At 44.0% G+C, this 23,509-nt stretch overlaps 1 protein-coding gene across 1 annotated transcript in view; it reads left to right on the plus strand.

Moving 5' to 3' along the window:
* LOC309556754 (UPF0489 protein C5orf22 homolog) overlaps window positions 1–23,509 on the plus strand; it is a 137,132-nt gene that overhangs the window by 48,421 nt on the left and 65,202 nt on the right. Inside the window, exons 3-4 of the mRNA XM_082259250.1 lie at window positions 10,525–10,674; window positions 22,053–22,506. Of these exons, the coding sequence (XP_082115376.1) occupies window positions 10,525–10,674; window positions 22,053–22,506 (604 nt within the window). The remainder of the gene's footprint in view (window positions 1–10,524; window positions 10,675–22,052; window positions 22,507–23,509) is intronic.

The raw sequence follows: 23,509 nt of genomic DNA on the forward strand, positions 1-23,509 counted from the left end.
AACGGCGACGGTCTCCCGCATCAGAGCCGAACAGGATTCTCGTGTATGGATGCCAATGGATCGATACGCCTTTCGCTTTACAGCTTCTTAGGGATCCTAATTAGTTATAGGAGATACAGCACAATTATCATATCATTTGTGGGATATACAATTTTCTTTACAACAACAATATTATGCTATATTTTAGTTCCAGTTCAGCATATAGCAAGTGTCCCATTCACAAGTATATACAGTATACATTTAAACCTATTGATCTGAGTACAACTAGGTACCTACCAAGACTTAAGTGGGAAGTGGGAGGATATAGAGCACGAAAAACCAGCAAGAAGGAACGGAGGGAGGACAACCACAGGAGCTGTTCAAAGGGGGTCATGCACAAAGCATTAAACAGCCATGTCATGGGAGCATCGCCCAGGGGCCACATAGACTGAACAAAAAAATATATTTATGTAATGTAGGTATAGATAATTGTATATATGTAATCATATCTTTCTTCCCAGCATGAGGTATGCTTCCAAGCATAGTGGAGGATTCGTCCATTCCCATATTTATTAATTGGACATTCAGGTCAAAAGTGAATGTTACTCTCACTTATGCACCTTTAAACCTTACACCCCGCAAAGATTACTCTTAAGTCTCACTGGTCTATGACAATAGAACCCATCATAGCATCTTGGTGGTGAATTTCGTCCTCTAACAAGATTATACCTTCCTCTATTTCTCTATAGGGGAGGACGAAACTGACCACCTAGCATCTGGAAGGGTTATTATCCCTGCAGCTCTCAACTTGTATCCACTTTGTTACTTATGCCTAAGATACCTACTTTTCAATGTTAATTAGGCAATACAGCCTATGATACTGCTTGAGTATAAGTTATGTTACCGACTATGTTTTTGCTTCAACTGATCCTCCCTCTCCAGGGCATGTTATTACCAGGGTGGCTCATGCCACCCAGCTTACTCTCATTTATAGCGAAGTATATACTTATCCTTGTATTTGTCGTTACCTAAGCTATGTACTTGGCTATTACATCCTGCTTATACGATGTATGATTACTCTCACTTGTAATTCTTCTATAAATCAATAAAACTTAAGTTTAAAAAGAAAAATATTCCACAAAGGTGGACTCTATTTACTAATGAAGTGACTTCTGAAGGCAATTGGTTCTACTAGATTTTATTTAGGGGTTTTAGAGTAAAGGGGGCTGAATACAAATGCACACCACACTTTTCAGATATTTATTTGTAAAAAAAAAATTGAAAACTATTTATCATTTTCCTTCCACTTCACAATTATGTGATACTTTGTGTTCGTCTATCACATAAAATCCCAATATAGGTGGGGCGTGCCCGGAAGTGGACATGTGAGGCTGCACTCCGTGAGTTCCCCGTGAGACTCCCTCCCTACCAAGGCGCCCATCCGAGAAAGCGAGCCTAAACCCAGCGTGCAAAGAGTGGAGCAGAGGGGGTGAACTACAGGGACTCCTACCTAGCTTCCCCCGCCAGCCAGAGGCGGTGACCGGACTCCACAGCTGCTCCGCATGCCGGGTAGCTCGCCTGGCCGCTAAGTGATTAAGACCGGGACCCGGAGGTCAGGACGTGTGACTCAGCTATCGCCCATTCGAACGCCTGGATTGAGGAGAGGGGAGAGAGCCGGTGCTTGGCCAGTTAGAAGGCGGTAGTGGCCCCTAGCGGTCGGTGTAGGGGAAGACAACTCGGCAGGCGGACATTTGAATAATAGAGCTGGCGGATGAAAGGACTTGTGAGCCCGACGGTAGCGGGGGGATCCCGACCTGCCTCTGTTAGTTGCAGGCGGACCTTTGGCTTACTATAAAATCCCTGCGCTTGGTCTATCATCTGCCTTCCGCCTGCTAGCCGCCGCTACAGCTTCGATCCCCAGCACTGCTTGTATGCCATCTGTTAGTCCCCTGACAGGACTTCACTAGCTCATCCCTTACTTGGATGGCTCTCAGATCAGATGGTGCCCGGAGATAGATGGTCGGCTGGTCTGCACAGGTGTGTTTGCATTCTCCCTCCTCCCTCCTCTGCTCCCATCCCGAGCCTGAGCCCTACTGCAATCGCAGCACTGTTTCTGAACACAAGACAGGCGATTGTTGCAAAGTGTCTGTGTCCAGTGGTGTCCTGTACGAATACCAAATCCAGAAGGACAGTGTTAGCAGCCTGTATTCCCTTCCCAGCCTGCCTGGTGACACGGTATGCAAGAAGTATCCCGGGGAGGCCGTATACTTAGTAGCATAGGACTGCCAGAAGAGAAAAGTACTGGAGAAGAGTCAACCTGCCTAAAACCGTGAGTGAAACTTCCTACTCTTGTTTAAGGCTATACGTACCAGTAAATAAAATTGACAGAGACACCTCTAGTGCTACACAGACACACGGTCACAGCAGGGATAAAGCTGGAAGGAGATAGATGAGGAAGGGCCCTGTGAGAAATTAACTCCTTCAATCTCCTGTGGGCTGTGGGAGACCTGAAGAGGAAGGATAATATAGAAGGTGAAAAGTGGCAAAGTGCTGAGCGTGCTGTGAGGGACTTATAAACTTCGAGTCACATATGGCTTGTTAGAACACCCCAGAAAATTGAAGGAGATCAGGGGGGCTACTCAGCTTTGCATCACCGGCCTTTAACCTGTAGGAGAAAGAGTTAGTATGACCCTTACAAAAAAGCGTAAGGTTAAAAAGAATACTGCAAAAATTCCAGGGAAACCAGAAGGAGAGATAAGGAAATTCCTCTCTACTAGCCTAAAAACTACAACAGCAAGTAATATGGCGGAGCAAGGGGACATGCATACAGATTGGGATTCTAGTGACATCACAGACTCTAGGGCTACGTCACCCCTGGAGGAAAGAGACTCCGGATCTAACTCTAAATTCCAGACAGAGAAGAATGCTCCATCCCCAAGTGCCCAATGGGCGGCGCAAATGGTGGAATTCAGAGCTATGCTCAGCTCTCTTCCAACCAAATCGGATATAGAACAACTAGTGAACCGAGTAGAGGAGACCCATAAAAAGGAGATCCAGCTTATTAAAAAGGAGATCCAAGCACTGTCCACTAGACAAAGAGAGGAGGATACAGAAATTGCTGCAATAAAGGAGCGGTTATCAGTGCTGGAGAGGAAGATAGAACATCAGGGGGAAAAAGAGGCTAGGTTGCAGTTACAGATTGAAGATATGGAAAATCGAAGCCGCCGTAATAATTTAAGAATTCGAGGCCTAACAGAATCACTAAAAAATACACAACTGGAAGAATTAGTAAATAGGCTATTTAAGGACATTATGGGGGCAAGCTACCCGGGTAAAATAGAGTTCCACAGAATACATAGAGTACCCGGCCCAATGAAGAGAGATCAGGAAAGACCAAGAGATGTAATCTGTAAACTGCACTATTATGCCCAGAAAGAACTGATACTGAGAATGGCACGAGACACCGGAGAGTGGAAACTGGAGGGAATGACCATACTGGTTTTCTCGGATATCTCTAGAGGGACTTTAAAGAGAAGAGCCATACTAAAACCCATACTGGAAATGGCTAGAAAAAAGGGATGTACATATAGATGGGGCTTCCCATTTACAGCAACATTTAATAGAGATGGACGTTTTTTCACTCTGCGCAACTTCCAAGATAGAATAGCTCTCTTTGATTTCCTGGGGGTTCCGGAGATAGATATCCCAAATTGGTTGGGAAAGATCAGTGACTCGCCTAGAGACCCTTCACAACCTCGGGGGATGGAGGGGAGGGGGGAAGGTGGGGACTAGGGTTTGGGGTTCTTTATCGGGGGAGCGGATAACCAGGCTTTCTAGGGGAACTTAAAGGGGACAGAAGGGAAGAAGAGAAATGCAATCCTCTGGGTATGGGGGAGGGATGGGTCGGGGGTAAAGGGAAAGAGTATCTTCCCTCGGGCCCTTCATTGTATGCTTTTTTTTTTTTTTTTTTTTTTGGCACGGTGAAATGTAAGGGCACAGCACCCATCACAAAGTTAGACTTTTCAAAGTCCTTAGGGAAAGGGGGACCTCACGAGACAGTGGGATTAACCTCCTTTACCGCACTTTTTTTTTTTTTTTTTTTTTTCCATATATTTTTTAGAACACAGTAAAATTTAGGGGTATAACATTCATTACTGAGAGAAGATATTTTAGTTCTGATAAAGAGGGTGTACTCAATGTTTTTTTTTTTTTTGTTTCCTCTTCCTCTATTTTTCTGGCACGGTCTAAGTTATGGGCACAGCATTCACTATTAAGTTAAGACTTTTCAAAGTCCTTAAGGGGAATGGGGGGTTCACATTCTTTTGTGGTTGGTTTTTTTTCCACTCCACCTCCCCCTTTTTTTTTTTTTTTTTTTTTTCTTTGTCATAGCGGATTATTGAATATAGGGTATATTATCATACCAATGAGGATTGCTGGGAGCTGTAGTGGCCTGCCCCTAGGAGGTATAGAGACCCATCAAAACAATTAGCAAATAAGAATGGGTTAATGAGGTTAATTGGGAAAACCACATAAAGTGTAGCCACATTTTTCATTTCCCTCCTATTACCCAATTTTTTATATTTTACCCCTTGACCTAAGAGAGAAGGGAAGAAAAAAAGGAAGGGGAAGAAGGAGAAAATTTCTCTTTTTTTTTTTTTTTTTTTTTTTTTTTTTTTGGAGCACAGTGAAGTTCATGGGGATAGTAGCACCGATTACGTTAAGACACTCAAGTTTTGTTGAGAATATGGTATTTACTTTTGTTTTTTTTTCACCTATAGGCACTATTAAGTTGAGGTTATTAAGTATTGAGGGGAATGGTGGATTCACACTGATTGGGAGGGGTTTCCCGCCTTTTTTTTTTTTTTTTTTTCCAGCACGGTGAAATGTAAGGGCACAGCACCCTTCACAAAATTAGACTTTTCGAAGTCCTTAAGGGAAAGGGGGACCCCACCTGATAGTGGGATTAACCTCCTTTACCCCACTTTTTTTTTTTTCTGTGGGGCACATTAACCCCTATCAAATAGAGATAATTAAGTTTCAAGGGGAATGGGAACCCTATACGTTAGGGGGGCGAGTTCGGGGTTTCCTCTTTTTTTTTTTTTTTGGTGTATTGTATAGGGGAAGCTATTGTTAGACATCAAGGCTCTAAAAATATCCATAGAGGCTCAGGAGGGGAGCATCTTAGGGCCACAGAAAACTAGGGACTAGGGCTGAAGAGGAAGAAAGGGATGGGTAGTGGAGATAGGAAATAATATATACAAGCAAAAGTAGGGAGGGAGAATGCGGGGACAAAGGGGAAGGCCTCAGGTAATTCCCTGTAAAAAGTTAGAACACACAGGTGGCAGTAAAATGCCGTGTGTTGGAAGGATTTAAAAATCCGACCTGGGGATCTGACCGAGAAGAGCTCTGTGCTCCAACCGGCAGGGTAGGATCCACAGGGAAGGGCACAGGAGTGATTGGAATAGTGTGAGGTGTGTGGATGAAAGACTGAGTGAGTGCTGATAGTAGGTTGTGAGATTTTTTTAGAGGGTTTTTTTTTTCTTTTTTTTTTTTTCTCCCTCTCCTTCTCCTCCGATCTGCAGTTCCCATTTTTGTAAAAAATGGAGAACATAAAGATTGTTTCAGTTAATGCAAAAGGCTTAAATACGCCCGAAAAAAGACGAATATTACTATCAGAACTCAAAAGAGTTAAGGCGAATATAGCGTTTATACAAGAAACGCATTTCAGATCAGGGAATTTGCCATACCTAAGAAATAATGCATTTCCATACATATATCATTCAACTTACACACAATCAAAATCAAGAGGGGTATCAATATTAATTGATAGTAAGACACCATGGCAAACACAGGAGAAGCTATGTGATGACAGCGGTAGATATCTCTTCCTAAAAGGGAAAATAGGAGAAACACAGATGACGCTGGCAACCCTATATTCTCCTAACAAGCAACAGGACAGATTTGTCGCCAAAACATTGAATATACTCAGAGAATTTACTCAAGGTCAATTGATAGTGGGGGGAGATTTCAATACACCGCTGTCTCCCGTGGCTGATACCTCTAAAACTAAATCTACTTCCTCAGAAGCGATGAGTCGGCGGATGAGGAAGAATATCTATAAGGAACAACTGATAGACGTATGGCGTCTCCAGCACCCAACTGAAAAAGAGTTCACTTTTTTCTCACATCCGCATGAGACCTACTCGAGAATAGATTTCTTTTTGGTGCCACATGCACATCTTCGGGCGGTGATACACACCGACATCGACAGCATTTCATGGTCAGACCATGCAATGGTGTCGATGGTTTACAATATATCCACAGTTAAATCAACTAAACAAAGATTCTGGAAATTAAACGAAAGTCTGTTACAGATAGAGGAAGTAAGGTCAGAGGTACAAAAAGAACTTAAGGATTACTTTGATTTTAACGACCTACGCGGCTGTACGATAGGCACGTTATGGGAGGCACATAAGTCTGTGATAAGGGGAATTCTAATGAAGCATTGTGCAAGAATAAAAAGGGAAAGAAATAAACAATTGCTAGCATTATTAGATAAGCTCAAAATACTGGAAACAGAACACAAAATAAAAAAGGCAAATATAGCAGTAGGGGAATTGACTCTAGTAAGAAAGCAGATACTTGATTTAATGCATTATAAAGCGAAAGCCGCGATACAAGTATCAAAGAAAATCACATACGAATCAGGGAATAAATGCGGTAAAGTTCTAGCAAGATCTGTTCACAATCAAAAAGTAAGATCTTATATCCCACAAATTATATCTCCAGAAGGAGTTAAAAAAATATTGCCTGATCAAATAACGGAAGAATTTAGGAATTTCTACTCATTGCTATATAACTTACCGGAAATAGGAAAATCGCAAAAGGAAATGGACGACTATATGGCACAATCAGGACTACCGAAACTCTCTGAGGAAGATAAAGATGATTTGGAAAGGTATATTTCACAGACGGAAATAGAACAGACCATAAAAAGTATGAAAAGTGGCAAAGCGCCAGGCCCAGATGGCTTGACAATACAGTATTTCCATGTATTGGCCCCCATTTCGGGGCCATACATGGAGAGACTGTTTAATGAGAGAGGAATAGAGGGGACGCTACCTAGGGATACATTAATGGCGTATATAACGCTAATTTTAAAAGAGGGTAAGGACCCCTCGAATTGCGGAAGTTATAGGCCCATTTCACTTCTGAATACGGACTTAAAAATCTTCACAAAAATCTTAGCGGCAAGGATGGCTAAGGTACTCCCTAAAATAATACACTTAGATCAAGTGGGCTTCATGGCGGCGAGGGAAGCAAAGGACAGCACTACAAGAGTTCTTAATTTAATTCATATAGTCACCAAAGAAGAACTACCATGCATCATACTGAGTACCGACGCAGAAAAGGCCTTTGACAGAGTCGAATGGACCTTTATGCAGTCGGTACTCAAGTATATAGGAGTAGGCGAAATAATGCGGGAAAGAATAACTAGGGTATACTCCACCCCGACCGCAAGAGTGAAGGCAAATGGTGTGTTGTCGGAACCTTTGAGTATAAAAAATGGTACAAGACAGGGTTGCCCATTATCTCCCCTGTTATTTGTGCTGACACTGAAACCCTTCTTGAACAAAGTTCGATTGAATCAGGATATAAAAGGAGTTACAGTAGGTAAGGAACAATACAAGACTGCAGCATATGCAGACGACTTACTGTTCACACTGACAGAACCAGAAATATCGCTACCAGTACTCCTAGAGGAAATTAAACAATATGGAGAGTTAGCAAATTTCAAAATAAACTATAGGAAATCCGAAGCAATGGGAGTGGGAATATCACAAACAAATAAAGATAGAATAAAGAGCAACTTCGGATTCTCATGGGTAGAGAAAGCAGTGAAATACCTAGGGACTTATATATCCGCAAATTTAGCCCAGATCTATGAACTAAACTTCACCCCCCTGATTGGAGAGACAAAGAAAATTCTGGAACAATGGAGGGGAGGCCTCCAGTCATGGTTTGGTAGAGGAAATTTAATCAAAATGAACATCCTGCCAAAATATTTATATATCATGAGAGCGCTCCCAGTCAAAATTCCTAATAGTTTCTTCAAAATGATTCAGGGTGTGTTTGGAGGATACATCTGGGCGGATAAAAAACCACGTATAGCGCGCAATACACTAACACTCCCCAAAAACATGGGTGGACTAGCTGTACCTGACCTGCGTAGATATTACCACGCCATCCATTTAAATAGAATATTGGACTGGTGGCACCATTGGGAATCGAAAAGATGGGTCCAAATGGAACAAGCACAAACGACGGTCTCATTAAAGAGAGCAATATGGTGCTATAAGACACTCCCTAAACCTCTGAAGTTACACCCCTTGTTGGGAAACACAATAAGAATAGGGTTTCAACAGACCCTGAGACAAAACTTAACTTCAATAGAATCCCCACTATATCCGATCTTGGGAAACCCCAAATTCATCCCAGGCTTAGAGAGACAGCATTTTAAAAAACTGTGGGAAACAGGACAAGATGGTATCAAAAACTTTACGAGCCAGCAGATGTGGCCTACAATAGGTAGACTAATGGATGAGGAGGGTCCATATAGGCTACTCTTATGGGAGGCACTCCAACTGCGACACTTTTTAGAGTCGCTGCCGGAGCCGGAAAAATTTAAGAAACCACTGACACACTTTGAAAAACTATGTGAGAAAACAGGAGGTATAGATCGCCCATTATCTATTTTATATAAAATGTTGAACACTCCATTGGATCAACCGAATCTGAAATGGTTGGAAAAATGGAAAGTGGATCTAAATATAGACATAACGGACACACAGAAACAGAGGATGTTTAGAGCAATATTTAGACCAACTAAATGCACGAAAATGCAGGAAATAAACTATAAAATTCTGACTAGGTGGTATAATACACCAGACAAATTGCATAAGTGGTACACTCAAGAATCAGATAGGTGCTGGAGATGTGGAGAAGGGGAAGGCACAATATATCACATTTTCTGGAACTGTCCAGAGATAAAGAAATTTTGGTCAGAGATTGGTGATATAGTCCAAAAAGTAACAGACTATAAAATCGCTGCCTTCTGCCTCTTACAGATGTCAGAGAGGAAATATGCAAAATCAGTACTGCCACATATGATGAATGCCGCAAGAGCATGTATTCCCCAACACTGGAGAAATAGACAAACGCCAACGGTGTCCGACTGGGTAAGAAAATTAGAACACATTAATAAAATGGAGGACCTTGTGCTTTCCTCACAACACAAACAGGAACAATACAAAAAAACATGGAGAACATGGAACTTATTCATATCCTCAGATGCGGGCAAACAATTGCTGGTGCCCCCATCTCAGAGTGTGGAAGTTGCATGAGAGGGGAGGGGTTCCTTACCACTCTTTGAGGGGGGGAGGAGAGGTGAGAGAGGGAAGGAGAACTTTCCGGGTTTTTTTTTTTTTTTTTTTTTTTTTTTTTTTTGTGTGTGTGGTGTTTGATAGTGGGTATGAATGAGGAGAGAGAGGGGGGGGGGGGGTAATATAGAAAAGATGAGGGAAAAGGAAAGGAATGAACAGATAGAAAGAAGAAGGGGAAACAAAGACAAGATTAGAGGGTAGGTCATTTAAATTAAAGTACAAGGAAGTAAAGAGAGGCAAGGATTGAATGAGCAGGAATAGAGAAAGAGACTTGCTGACTTAACAATATTTTGCCTTAGCTGAATATTTGACAAATGACTACATATTAATGAGTTGGAAATCTCTAGAGGTCTCTATTAGACCTAGGAGATGAGAAAATTGATGTGGATGATGTCTTTGTAACCTATCTACCTATTATGGAGTTATATATTCTGTAATGATTTTTTTTTTCTGAAAATTCCAAATAAAATTATAAATAAAAAAATAAAAAAAAAAATAAAATCCCAATATAATACATTTACGTTTTTGGTTGTAACATGACAAAATGTGAAAAACTTCTAGGGGCATAAATACATTTTCAAGGCACTGTAAAAGACCAGCACTTTCTGGGCAACATAAAGATGGGGGTGTCCATAACCACTCTCCTTTTCATTGGATAAGAGGCCAGAGTGAACATTACATTTATAGGCTCCTCTCCAGTAGCGCTGTCTATAGCAGTGATGGTGAACCTTGGTACCCCAGATGTTTTGGAACTACATTTCCAATGATGCTCCACTACACTGCAGAAGGCATGAGCATCATGGAAAATGTAGTTCCAGAACATCTGGGGTGCCAAGGTTCGCCATCACTGGTCTATAGCTTTCCATACCTGTAGAGAAATCAGGCCCTGCTGGCCAGATTTTAAATATATGCTGGAAACCTTCTAGACTTTATACATATGATTCTCTAAATGTTTTTAAACCTTCTTTGTATAGACATATTTGTAATGTATATTCTGTGAACATTTCAATGATGTTGTTATGGTTGGTAATAAAGTATCAACTGAATTTTATCTAATGCAGCAATTCTGTAGTGGTTAATTCATATTTTTATGTTGTTGCAGCGAATTAAGTATTGAGAACTGGATCATGCCTGTGGTGTATGCAGGTCACTTCTCTCAAGTTGTATGGATCCATCCTTCATGGGCTCAGCAAATAAAAGAAGGAAAGCACTACTTCCTGGTTGGCAAGGACAAGTCTACAACCACGATTAGGTATTTAAGAGACATCTTCATATATTGATCAAAGGACAGTACAGATTACTTTGCTCTGCTAAATTACAGCCTCTGCATACCATTTTTGGTGGTGGGGGGGGGGGGGGTAAAAAGCCCAAACTGTTTTTTTTTTTTTTTTTTTTTTTTTTTTTAGATAGGATGGCTAGAACCCTTGACAGGTGCTGCTTGTGTCCCCACTTAACAAATTTGCCCTTTCCGGTTGTCCTAGTTATGTCTGCCACATGGACTGAAAGTCATGTAAAATCCAAAAGAATAAAGTTTATGTGAACCCTTACCTTGTAAAAACTCATTCAGTTTAAAATAGAAATGAAAGACCTTATTCTATATATATTGTGAGGGGGCTAGCTCGGCAGCGGGTGTGTGTGACCCCCCTGGATGAGTTCACTACACAAAATTAGGCACAGCAAACAGCGTTGCAGGTGAAAGAGACAAAGGTGCCACTATATTGACACTATATACAAGGTAAAAATGGCAACAAAACAAAAAGAAACATGAAAATAAACCCTTGCCAACATGGCAACATATTACACACACCGGTTCCCTTGCTATCAACTAGGTGCAGTCTTGTGCTGCCCCTAGCTCCCTGTTTTAGAGGTTTGCCATGCAGGCTATGCCTCACCACACAGGCAGGTATCAAGCTCCCCCAGTCTACACAGGCACAAAACTGGTTCCAGGATGGAGCAACTATCTAAGGCTGGCCATACATGATACAATTTTCTTTCAGTTTTCTGTCAGATTTTCTTGAAATTTACCTTCAAGTATGTAGTACGAAGGCCTGCCTAATTTTATACAAATGAATGTGTTGTTTAGCTTTGACCTCACATTATGTGGTTTGTGGTAGATCTGACAGAAAATTGTACAACAAAAGTTGGACATGTATGGCCAGCCTAAGCAGGCTGGGAGTTTTTTTTAGAGGCCCTAATGAGCCAACTTACTTCAGCTGGGCTCATTACCTCTACCCCCAAGGACTCTTAGCACTTCCCCCTAGTAGAACAAATCTGCATTGAGCCTGAATCTAGGACCCACATAAACTCCATCCTGCATGCAACCAGGCGATTTTACCTGCCTTTATATACATTGATCAAAATTATAAACGCAACACTTTTGTTTTTGCCCCCATTCTTTTGAGTTTTTCTATGTACACAAAATACCTATTTCTCTCAAATATTGTTCACAAATCTGACTAAATCTGTGTTAGTGAGCACTTCTCCTTTGCCGAGATAATCCATTCACCTCACAAGTATGACATATCAAGATGCTAATTAGACAGCATGATTATTGCACAGGTGTGCCTTAGGCTGGCCACAATAAAAGGCCACTCTAAAATGTGCAGTTTTATCACACAGCACAAAGCCACAGATGTCGCAAGTTTTGAGGGAGCATACAATTGGCATGCTGACTGCAGGAATGTCCACCAGAGCTGTTGCCCGTGAATTGAATGTTCATTTCTCTACCATAAGCCGTCTCCAAAGGCGTTTCAGAGAATTTGGCAGTACATCCAGCCGGCCTCACAACCGCACACTGCATGTAACCACATCAGCCCAGGACCGCCACATCAGCCCAGGACCGCCACATCCAGCATCTTGGCCTCCAAGATCGTCTGAGACCAGCCACCCAGACAGCTGCTGCAACAATCGGTTTGCATAACCCCCCCCCCCCAATACAGTGAAACTGCACATTTTATTGTGGCCAGTCTAAGGCACACCTGTGCAATAATCATGCTGTCTAATCAGCATCTTGATATGTCACACCTGTGAGGTGGATGGATTATCTTGGCAAAGGAGAAGTGCTCACCAACACAGATTTAGCCAAATTTGTGAACAATATTTGAGGGAAATAGGCCGTTTGTGTACATAGAAAAAGTCTTAGATCTTTGAGTTCAGCTCATGGAAAATGGGGCAAAAACAAGTGTTTTGCGTTTATAATTTTGTTTAGTGTGTATATAATCTATATATATCTACACTGCTCAAGAAAATTGGGGAGAAATCTCATGCTGCATATCTATACTGATATGAACTGGGTAATGTGTTAGGAACAAAAGGATGCCACATCATTTGATTTTTGGGGGTTTCTTTGAGCTCAGCCCTCTGTAGGTTGGATCATTTTCATTTCCAACAAAGTGAAAAAAATGATGCAGCAGGCTAGTCCATTTTACTGAAATTTAATTGCAGCAACTGAAAATGGTACTTTGTATGGCCCCCATGTGCTTGTATGCATGCCTGATAAACTGAGCTTTTAAACAGACTGAGGTGCAACATGGCAGCGTCGGCTGGATCGAAACATAATGTCCCAGAGGGTGTTCTATTGGATTAAGTTCAGGTGAACGTGGGAGCAATTCATTGGTATCGATTCCTTCATTCTCCAGGAATTGGCTGCATACTCTTGCCACAAAAGGCCAGGAATTGTCATGCACCAGGAGGAACCCAGGACCCACTGCACCAGCGTAGGATTCATCAATGGGTCCAAGGATTTCATCCTGATACCTAATGGCAGTCAGGGTACCATTGTCTAGCCTGTAGAGGTCTGTGAATCCCTCATTGATATGAGAAATTAAGTTGAATATGCAGTCAGGTAGCAGTGATCTGAGCGCATATACAGGTAATTAAGTGCCACATCCCTAATGAACTGGAAAATGGATAGGTTGGAAAAGCAAGGACTTTGAAGGCACTGAATATTAATAATTAAAGATTTTTTTAATATAGTTTAAAATTACATCAAGTGTGAATATTGCGCCTCAACAAAGGCAATTGTTTAGTGAATGTACCCAATAGGGCTGATTGGTAACAAATAATATACAGAGAAAACAGGCTATAAAGTATTATTAATGGCAAAGGTTAATAGATACATCACATCAAGAAGATCTGTGGGGCAGTGTTGGGGTAGTTACTCAAAAAATGTAACTAGTTACTAGTTACTTCTGTAAATTGTAATGAGATTACTTTCCTAGTTACTGCATTTGAAAAGTAACTTCACTACTTATTACTTTACTTTCCTCTTTCTTAATTGACCGTGTAGAAGAAGATACATGACACTCTTTCTGCATAGAGTTTATTGTATAAACACAGGCTTTGGGAAACATGAGAACAAAACCTGAAAAAAACAGAATAAAACATAAAGTGCATCAAAAAGTCATAAACTTCATCCCTCTCTATTCTTCGAAATAACAATTGTATGGCACGGCTTGGGTAACGCAGGAAAGCGCGTTCCTATAGCCTAGTAAAGTAGTGTAGTTACCTCCTATAGCCTAGTAAAGTAGTGTAGTTACCAATATTGGTATTGTAACTAGTTACGTTACTTCGTTACCAAAAAAAGTAATGTAGTTACTGTAAGCCGTTACTTTGTAACTCGTTACCCCCAACACTGATGAGGGGTGACAGAAAGGTGAGGCTGCCGTCATTGGAGATCGGTTGATGTTGTATTTGGACAATCAAAGAGTTCGTAGATCCAAATTGCTCGACATGTTTCGCTAAAATAGCTTCATCTGGAGCTAGTAGTGAAATGCTCTGTATAGCAATGTAGACTTGTAAAAGGGCGTAAAGCCACAGTATGATATTAATGAGGAGGGTGACGTGAGCATATGCAGGGGTGGATCAGAGTCAATAAACAACAGTATAGAACTTTATCCTTATAGGAAGATGTATCCAATATATGTTGAATGCATGCCCAAGCCATCAAACCAGCATATGGTGGTACGCAAGGAATGAATAGCATATAGCTGTCTGTCTGGGTAAATAACAAAGGGCGCTGTATCGGCTCCTGCACAGATCCAACACCCTCCCTGGATGGGGAACCGACACCATGATGCCATTATTGTGGCTTTACGCCCTTTTACAAGTCTACATTTTACAAGTCTACCGAGCAGAAGTGGGAGCTGGTACCTGCCAAAACTAGGTACCCGCCCCCCCCCCCAAAAAAAAAAAAACACCTGCCAAATGGGGCATGTCAGGGGGACAGGATTATTTAAAGCGGAAGTTCCACTTTTGGGTGTAACTCCACTTTAAGGACTCATTCACATGAGCAGAAAAAAAAATGCTGTTTCTCTTACGTCCTCTGACAGTCGCCGCCCACTCATACAGTCATCACCAATGGGTATTGACCTCTTATCCACAGGAGCAAGCTAGGCATAAGACTTGTTAAAAACAAAGCAATTTACATAGACACACCTGTAGGGGGCTGTCCCACTGGTCCAATACTCCACTGCTATCAGCCTTCCCAACTCAGTTTTTCTTCTGCCTAGTTAGGAGTAAGATAGGCTATCCCTGTGCTGGGGCTACATGTCTCAGCCTTTCTTCTGTTTTATTACTTTTGTTTTCTGCAAATGTGTTTTCTTTGCACTACTAGCTTTTTATTTTTTCTGCGCTTAGTTAGTCGGATCTTCGGAAGACTACAGCGTTTGGGGAGCTGGGAATCGGACTGGTCGTCCTGGTACTCCAGGACAGAGGATCTTATGGAATCCCAGCCCGCCATCGAGCGTTTAGCGGGCTATGCGTGTGCCCTGGCCTAGCAAACGACCTGCCCCTGTCCTCAGGGGCAAAAGCCCGCAAGGTGGCTACCTCGCCGGGATGCCTCAACATGCGTTTTTGACCGTGCAACGCATCCTATTTCGGCTGACGGCTCCCCCGCGGGGTGGGGGGTTCCCGCGATATCGAGGCGCCCACGCCATATGGAGCGGTAAGTAACTTCTGTGTGGGGCCTCTGATTGGGGATGACAGTCTGCTGATGTCTGTGCTCTCCCCTCATGTCTATGTCCGGGGCTCGCATCCCTCCCGGTCCCTGCGGGGGCCTCTTGGCGCATGTATCGCTGTGGGGGGGGTCTCTGTGGCGGTCCTTATCCCTGTCCACTTTATCAGTGTTTGGGGGTGCAGACATGGCGGTGCGGACCGCTGCGGTGCAAAAAACCACGGGTCCGCCATTTTGGGTATGGGCAGCTGCTCTGGCCTCACTGTTGGCACTTTCTGCAGCTCTCTATGTAGTGTTTTTGGCGCCTTCGAACGCCATCTTGTGTGTGGCAAGGTGTTCTTTTTTACACATGGTCGGCGGCCATTTTCCCAGAGCCTCCCATTCAGATGCATTGGCAACCATTTTCCCTTAGCCTAGATCCTGTTCAGCCTCTAGAGGGTGACATCACTTACTTTCCTGTATGCAGTGATCGTTTCAGCAGCGTGGTAACACTTCTGGGGGTTCTTTTTGCTGTTTTTTGGGGAATATTCTTCTGTTTTCAGTGCTTTTTCCATCTCAGGGGGGTACCTTAGTGTAATCCTCATTGCGGTGCATTGCGGTGGGTCGCCGCGATTGCGTCTTAAAGGGCCAGCGCCATAGTATTTTTCTCATGGAGTCCCAGGACTGCAAATTCCCCCCAGCCTTGGTGAATGATTCAGGTACTCCTGAATCTTCACCTTCTCTTGCTGCTGCACTTGCGACTTTAGCGTCCAAGGTGGATTTATTGATGTCAGAGCGGGGTTCTAGAAAAAGGGCTAGGATTTCATTATCCTCTGATTCTGAGTCTTATATAGTTGCCCTGGACAGTGTACCCCCTGAGGGGTCACAATCCTTTCATTCTGATGTGGAGGTGGAGGAGGAGGATGATCCTTCCCCTGAAGCGGCAAAAGAATGCGCTGCTGTGTCTGCGCTTATTGTTTCTGTTAAAGAGACACTACATTTAGAGGATGAGCCCAAACCACCGGGTAAGCAGTCTTCCTTTGGGACTCGCAGAACCCGGAAAGCGGCACAGGTGTTTCCTTGTCCCGTTGAGTTTCACGAAATGGTAAACGAACAATGGCGTAATTTAAAGCGCCCTTTTGTGGTACCAAAACGGTTTCAATTCCATTACCCTTTCGCGTCTCCTACGGATTTGCAATGGACTGTGTCCCCTAAAGTGGATCACACGGTGTCCAGGTTAAACAAGGCCACTCTCATGCCCTCGGAGGATTCTCCGGTGTTCAGGGACCCTACGGATAGGCGGGTGGAATCTCTTACTCGCCATGCGTATATGGTGGCGGGTTCCTTAATAAAGCCCAGCTTCGCCTCTGTTATGGTCTCTCAGGCTGTGGCTGATTGGGCCCAGGTGCTCAAACGCACTCTTGAGGCGGATTCCGCCCCTCCGACTACTGTGGAGATGGTGGAGCAGATGCATCTGGCGGTTTTGTACCTATGTGACGCGGCCTTGGATGAGGCTCCTCTAGCAGCACCGCTGTCTGGTGTCACGGTGCTGCTCCATCGTTTGATGTGGCTAAAGAGCTGGTCGGCTGACCAGACTTCCAGAAAGAGGGTGTCTGACATCCCTTATGCGGGGAATCGTCTTTTTGGGGATTCCCTGGACGAGTTGGTTAAAGGGGTCACTGGGAGCAAGAGCAATATGCTGCCCCAGAACCCCAAGGGTAAGTTGTTCCGTGGTAAGCGGGGCCCTTACTTTAAATCAAATCAGGGGTCCTTTCGTGCCTTCAAGGCACAGGACAAGGGGAAACTCTTTAGGGGCCAGGGTGGTCAGCGGAAGCCCTGAGGGCAGGCAAGCAAAAATCCACCCACGCTGCCTCGGCGGGTCCTTCCGCCTCAACCCGAAGGGACACCCTCACCCGTTCAAGGGGTGGGGGGACGTCTGCGCGGTTTCCTAGAACCTTGGCTGCTCCGGATTCCGGACAGGTGGGTTCAGGAAATCATTCGAGCAGGATACAAGATCGAATTCCTTTCGCGTCCAGCGGACAGATTCTTTCCCTCAAATCTTAATTTGACCCCCGGTTCAGGATTTCCTCGCCCAGGGGGTGGTCGTCCCTGTGCCTCATCGGGACAGGTTTCGGGGGTTTTACTCGAATCTGTTCACTGTGCCCAGAAAGGAGGGCAAGGTACGTTCGATTCTGGATTTGAAAGCTCTGAACCGTTTTGTGCGGGTTCAAAACTTCCGCATGGAATCCCCCTGTTCGTTGGTGGCCTCCTTAAGTCCGGAAGATTTCCTGGCTTCCATCGATCTCAAGGATGCGTATTTACACATCCCCATATTCGAGGGTCATCAGAGGTTCCTCCGATTCGCAATCGTGGAGGATCACCATCAGTTTGTGGCGTTACCTTTCGGTCTCGCTCGGCTCCAAGGGTGTTTACCAAAGTGCTGGCTCCTGTTCTGGCCCTGTTGCGGGCGCAGGGGATTGTGGTCTTGGGATATCTGGACGATCTCCTGTTAAGATCGTGTGCCAGCCCGAGTCTCTTACGCGATCTGTTACCGTTCAGACGCTCCAGGAGTTCGGGTGGACCATCAACGCTCAGAAGTCGACCTTGTCCCCTTCTGTTCGTCTCCCTTATCTGAAAATGGTCCTGGACTCTGCCCAAGCAAAGGTTTTTCTGCCGGTGGACAAGCTCCGGACTCTACAGGACGAGGTCAGGTTTCTCCGGGACAAGGATTCCTCGTCACTCAGGGCCTGCATTGCGGTCCCTGGAGTTGATGGTTGTCAGCCTTCAAAGCAATACCGTTTGCACAGTTCCACACGCGATCTCTTCAAGCGGAGATCTTGGCCAGGTGGGACAGGCATCCTCAATCCTTGGAAAGGGGAATATCTGAGTCGCCAAGTCAGAGAGGATCTTTTCTGGTGGCTCCTGTCCCTGGCTCTGATGGAGGGTAAATCCTTCCGCACATTGTTGTGGACGGTGATCACCACGGATGCCAGCCTGTCAGGCTGGGGTGGCGTTCTGGGCATTCTGTCTGCCCAGGGCACTTGGTCGGAGGAGGAATCCTCCCTGCCGATAAACGTATTGGAATTGCGAGTGATCAGACTGTGCTTGCTCCGTTGGTCGGATCATTTTCGGGGCCGCCCTGTGCAGGTCCAGACGGATAACGCCACTGCGGTGGCTTACATCAATCACCAAGGGGGCACCAGGAGTGCCCGGGCGGCCCAGAAAGTGAACAAAATTCTGTCTTAGGCCGAGACGCACGTCCTGGGGATTTCGTCATTCACATTCTGGGTGTGGAGAATTGGCAGGCCGATTATCTGAGCCACCAGACCCTGGACTAGGGAGAGTAGTCCCTACACCTGGAGGTGTTTCAGATGCTGTGTGCAAGATGGGGAATACCGGATGTGGATCTGTTCGCATCTCGGCTAAACAACAAGGTGGGAATGTTCGTGGCAAGAACATGCGATCCTCTGGCAGTCGCCTCGGATGCGCTGGTGGTGCCTTGGAATCAGTATCACCTGATTTATGCCTTCCCTCCGATTCAGTTGTTGTCCAGGTTCCTTCGCAGGTTGGTCTCGGAACCGAAGTTGGTGATTCTGGTGGCCCCAGACTGGCCGCGCCGGTCTTGGTACGCAGACATCGTACAACTGGTCGTCGAGCCTCCGTGGCGGCTCCCGTTACGGGACGATCTGCTGTCTCATGGGCCGATCTTCCATCCTGCTTTACGGTCGCTGGCTTTAACGGCGTGGCTGTTGAAAGCCAGGTCTTGAGAGATCGGGGTCTCTCGTCGGCGGTCATTCCTACCCTGCTCAAGGCTAGGAAGGCCTCATCCGGTAAGATTTATTACCATACCTGGAAGGCTTATTTTGCCTGGTGTGAATCCAGGGGCATTCATCCTCGCTCCTTTTCAGTGGCGAGGGTGTTAGCCTTCCTGCAATCTGGTGTGGACCAGCGCCTTGCGTTGACCACGATTAAGGGCCAGTTATCCACACTGGCGATCCTTTTTCAGCGCCCCTTGGCATCAAATTCTTTGATACGCACCTTTATTCAAGGTGTGCGTCATTTGGCTCCTCCTCGGAGAGCACCTTTACCTCCTTGGGACTTGAATTTTGGTTCTGTCCGTTTTTGCAACGTCTTCCATTTGAAAATTTCTCTGCCTCTGCTGTCACAAAAGGTTGCCTTTCTGGTGGCGATCACATCTTCCCGCAGAGTGTCTGAGTTGGTGGCCCTGTCTTGCCGCTCCCCTTACCTGGTGGTTCATAGGGATAAGGTGGTCTTGCGACCTAACCAATCTTTCCTTCCTAAGGTGGTTTCTGATTTTCTCCTTAACGAGGATATTGTCTTACCTTCGCTGTGTGCGAATCCCAAGCATCCTAAAGAGTTTGCCTTGCATTCCTTGGATGTTGTCCGGGCGATCAGGGTTTACCGGTCGTCCACTGAATCCTTTTAGGAAGTCTTATTCTCTTTTTGTCCTTCCTGAGGGACCTCGGAAGGGTACGGCTGCGTCTGCGGCAACCATTTCAAGATGGATCAGACAGACGATTTTACAGGCCTATTCGCTGAAGGAACAGGTTCTGCCCTTCCCTGTCAAGGCGCACTCTACCAGAGCGGTGAGTGCGTCATGGGCCTTCCGGCATCAGGCTTCGGTGGCCCAGGTGTGCAAGGCTGCGACTTGGTCGTCCGTGCACACCTTCTCCAAATTTTACAAACGTAATGTTTTGGCATCAGCAGATGCCTCCTTTGGCCGCAAAGTTCTGTGTGTGGCAGTACCTTGAGGGGGCCCTGGCTTTTGCCGGTCCCTTTCTGTTGGGGTTGTCTTCCCCTTGGTTATTTGCTTTCCTGGGTTGTTGCTCCAGTTGAGCTTTTCGGTTGCCCAGAGGGTTTACCTTTCTGTTCAGATAAGGTTCCTTTCTCTGACCTGGGTGCTGCGTTGCCTTTGTGACGGTTGCACTTCCAACCCCTCATGTCTACACTGCTTTGGGACATCCCATTGGTGAAGACTGTATGAGTGGGCGGCGTCTGTCAGAGGACGTAAGAGAAAATTGAATTTTTGTGAAATCTTACCGTAAAAATTCCTTTCTCTGAGTCCTCTGACAGTCGCCGCTCCCGCCCCTCTTTTGGGGTTTTTTGGACTTTAACTGCTTGCTACCAAACTGAGTTGGGAAGGCTGATAGCAGGGGGGTATTGGACCAGTGGGACAGCCCCCTGCAGGTGTGTCTAAGTAAATTGCTTTGTTTTTAACAAGTCTTATGCCTAGATTGCTCCTCTGGATAAGAGGTCAATACCCATTGGTGAAGACTGTATGAGTGGGCGGCGACTGTCAGAGGACTCAGAGAAAGGAATTTTACGGTAAGATTTTACAAAAATTCTGTTTTTTAGACACGCAATTTCTGTATGAAATAAAGATCCTTGCTGGCAGAGCTAAAAGTAAAAATTTATTTTAGGTAGATGTACACTGGCTCTATCACTCAAGTCTCACTTCTGCTTCATTTCATATGATGTAAAATGATGTAGAATGCCTAATTCCCTGGTAGTAAATGATACCCTCTCATAATGACCACGAGAGCTGGACAGACCTGGCAACAGAGAAGGAAAGATTTTACAATAAAAGTATCTTAACCTCCCTGGCGGTATGATTATGTCAGGAATTGCATACCAAAAGCGGTACAATTGTTTTCATGGAAATTTGGCGTTATGTATTATAGGCCTACAATTCTTAGTAATTACTGACTTAAACCTGACCAAAACAAGACTCTAGTAGACATCCCAGATGTGATAAATTTGAAACACAAACACGTGAATTATAATCGAATCAATAATATTATTTTATTATTTAATATATAATATATATAATAAAATTATATTATTGATTAGATTATAATTCATGCATTATATATTATATATAGATATATGTGTGTGTATATATATATATATATATATATATATATATATATATATATATACATAATATAAAATGTGTTTTGTGTAACGTGTTTTTTTTTTTTTAATTTCCCTCCCTAGTTCCGCTCCCATGCAGCATTGCTGCTGCAGGGAACGGAACTAGGAAGTGATCACACCGACGGAGGATGGAGGAGCGGCGGGACTCTCGGCTGGCGGTCACAGCAATGAGAGATCATCGCTGGATCGCCAGGATAAGGTAAGAGAACACCGCTGCGCTCTCTGCAATCCACCCCGAGCGTGACTCGGGGTTACCGCTCCTGATATGAAAAATCAACCCCGAGTCACGCTCGGGATTACCGCCAAGGAGGTTAAGAGATACATATATATTAAATAGCCATTGGATAAATGCAATCCCTTCTCCTCTACAGCCTTCACCCAGAGCTGAAGTGTTAGTTTTGTGTGCCCATGCATGGTAAGAAATGCATAATGTTTTTAAAACACTATATAAATAACTTAATATTTCTTTCCAGTGTTCTCTTTTTTTTTTGTGATTCCAGTCTTAAGAATACTGACTAGCAAAGTTAGACATCAGCAGCAGGTAGCAATATGTGAAGCTTTTTTCTGTCGGCTGCTTCAGGGGACAGATTTGACTTTGATAAACAATTGCTACTCTTCTCACAGAGAGTTATATTGATCTGATTTGAATCATGCTAGTTATACAGCAACCTGTATCCAGAAGACAGAAAAGGCCAGATTTTAAAATGGTGGCCTACAATGTGTTTTCTATTTTATTAATTCAGGGTCACCAGCACAGATGATTACTTTCTAAGTGATGGTCTTTACGTTCCTGAAGAGCAGCTTGAAAACCCCAAGCCTCTTCACTTGGATGTCATCTTGTTGAACCCTGTGAAGGAACCAGGCTGCGAAGATGCAGAAAAAGGTGAATCTGCTGCTAAAAAACTAAAGCTTGCGGAAAATGATGAATCAGCAGGTGGTCTTGCCTATGCATTTCAATGTGCTTCTTCGCAGGGAGCCTCCTTTGCTTTTTGTGATGGAGCAGAAGGCTGTTTGAGAAAGGGCACTTCCTCTACTGACAGCATGGAAACAAGTGGCGATATCAATACCGTATCTTCACAGAATGCCAAACTTGCAAGAAGTATTATGGAAATCCTGGAGAAAGAGGATGCTTATGTCTTGGATGTAGATTTAGATTTCTTTTCCGTCAAGAATCCTTTTAAAGAAATGTATACGCAGGTATGTGTGTCCCATTAGAAATAACATGAGGAGTTGACTTCAAAATTTTCACTTTGTATGCCATCACTGTTCATAATTGATTTTCCTTCCATAAATTTACCTTCTTGTAAAATGCAGATCATCTATTTATAGTAACATTTTAACTTCTTCTATATCTCTGACACATAGTTCAGAAAAATACTGATTTGTGCACCAGGATTTGGATAACACGATCGCTGGAATTCATAAAGACAGGCACAGGCAGATTTTGCATAAGTGTCTCTCATGCATTCTAAAAGTGGTGAAGAATGCCCCAAATTAATATACCTGTCTAGAATTTGTCTTTGATTTGGCTCATGCTGCATCACTTTTAGAATGCACAAGAGACACTTTAATAAAATCTGTCAGAGACGTTTTTTTTTTCTCTGTATGCCAAAAGAGAGTTTATCTTAATTAGCTCCAATTTTAAATTTGATGCATTCGATGCTAAATTTAATTTAGTTCATGAGTCACTGTCAGAACCAAAAGTGTGGCAAATACTTGATGAATTTGGTGCAATACATTAACAAGAGAGATTAATGCAGAAATGTGGCACAGCAGCTTTACTGATTTTCCCCCTATATGTGTTGTCCTAACACTATTTAGGCTTTTTGAACCCTATTTGAAAGCTGTTGTATTTTTAACTGAACCATCCAGCACCCAGCTTGGGTGCTTCCGTCAAGATATAGCTTTCTTCAGTCTGGGCCTAGGAACCAGATATCATAGCTGAACATCCAAGACTAGCCGACAATAGCTTAGATGCAAACTGGACAAATAAAAAAAGAGAACAGAACAGCGGCACCTGAGTGTATTATTAAAACAATCCTTTATTGGCATAAAAGGTAATGCACTCACATGAGTGATAGGAAAGCAGGCTTTACAGCAAGTCATCCATTCCGCTGCAGTGGAGGCAGGAGAGGTGTAAACAGCCCTGGGTCCTGGCTGTGTCAGTGGCTTCTGGCACTTCCTGGTGTCCTTTTCGGCC

Source organism: Pelophylax lessonae (assembly GCF_965119305.1).
Source record: "Pelophylax lessonae genome assembly, chromosome: 5".
Lineage (NCBI taxonomy): Eukaryota > Metazoa > Chordata > Amphibia > Anura > Ranidae > Pelophylax > Pelophylax lessonae.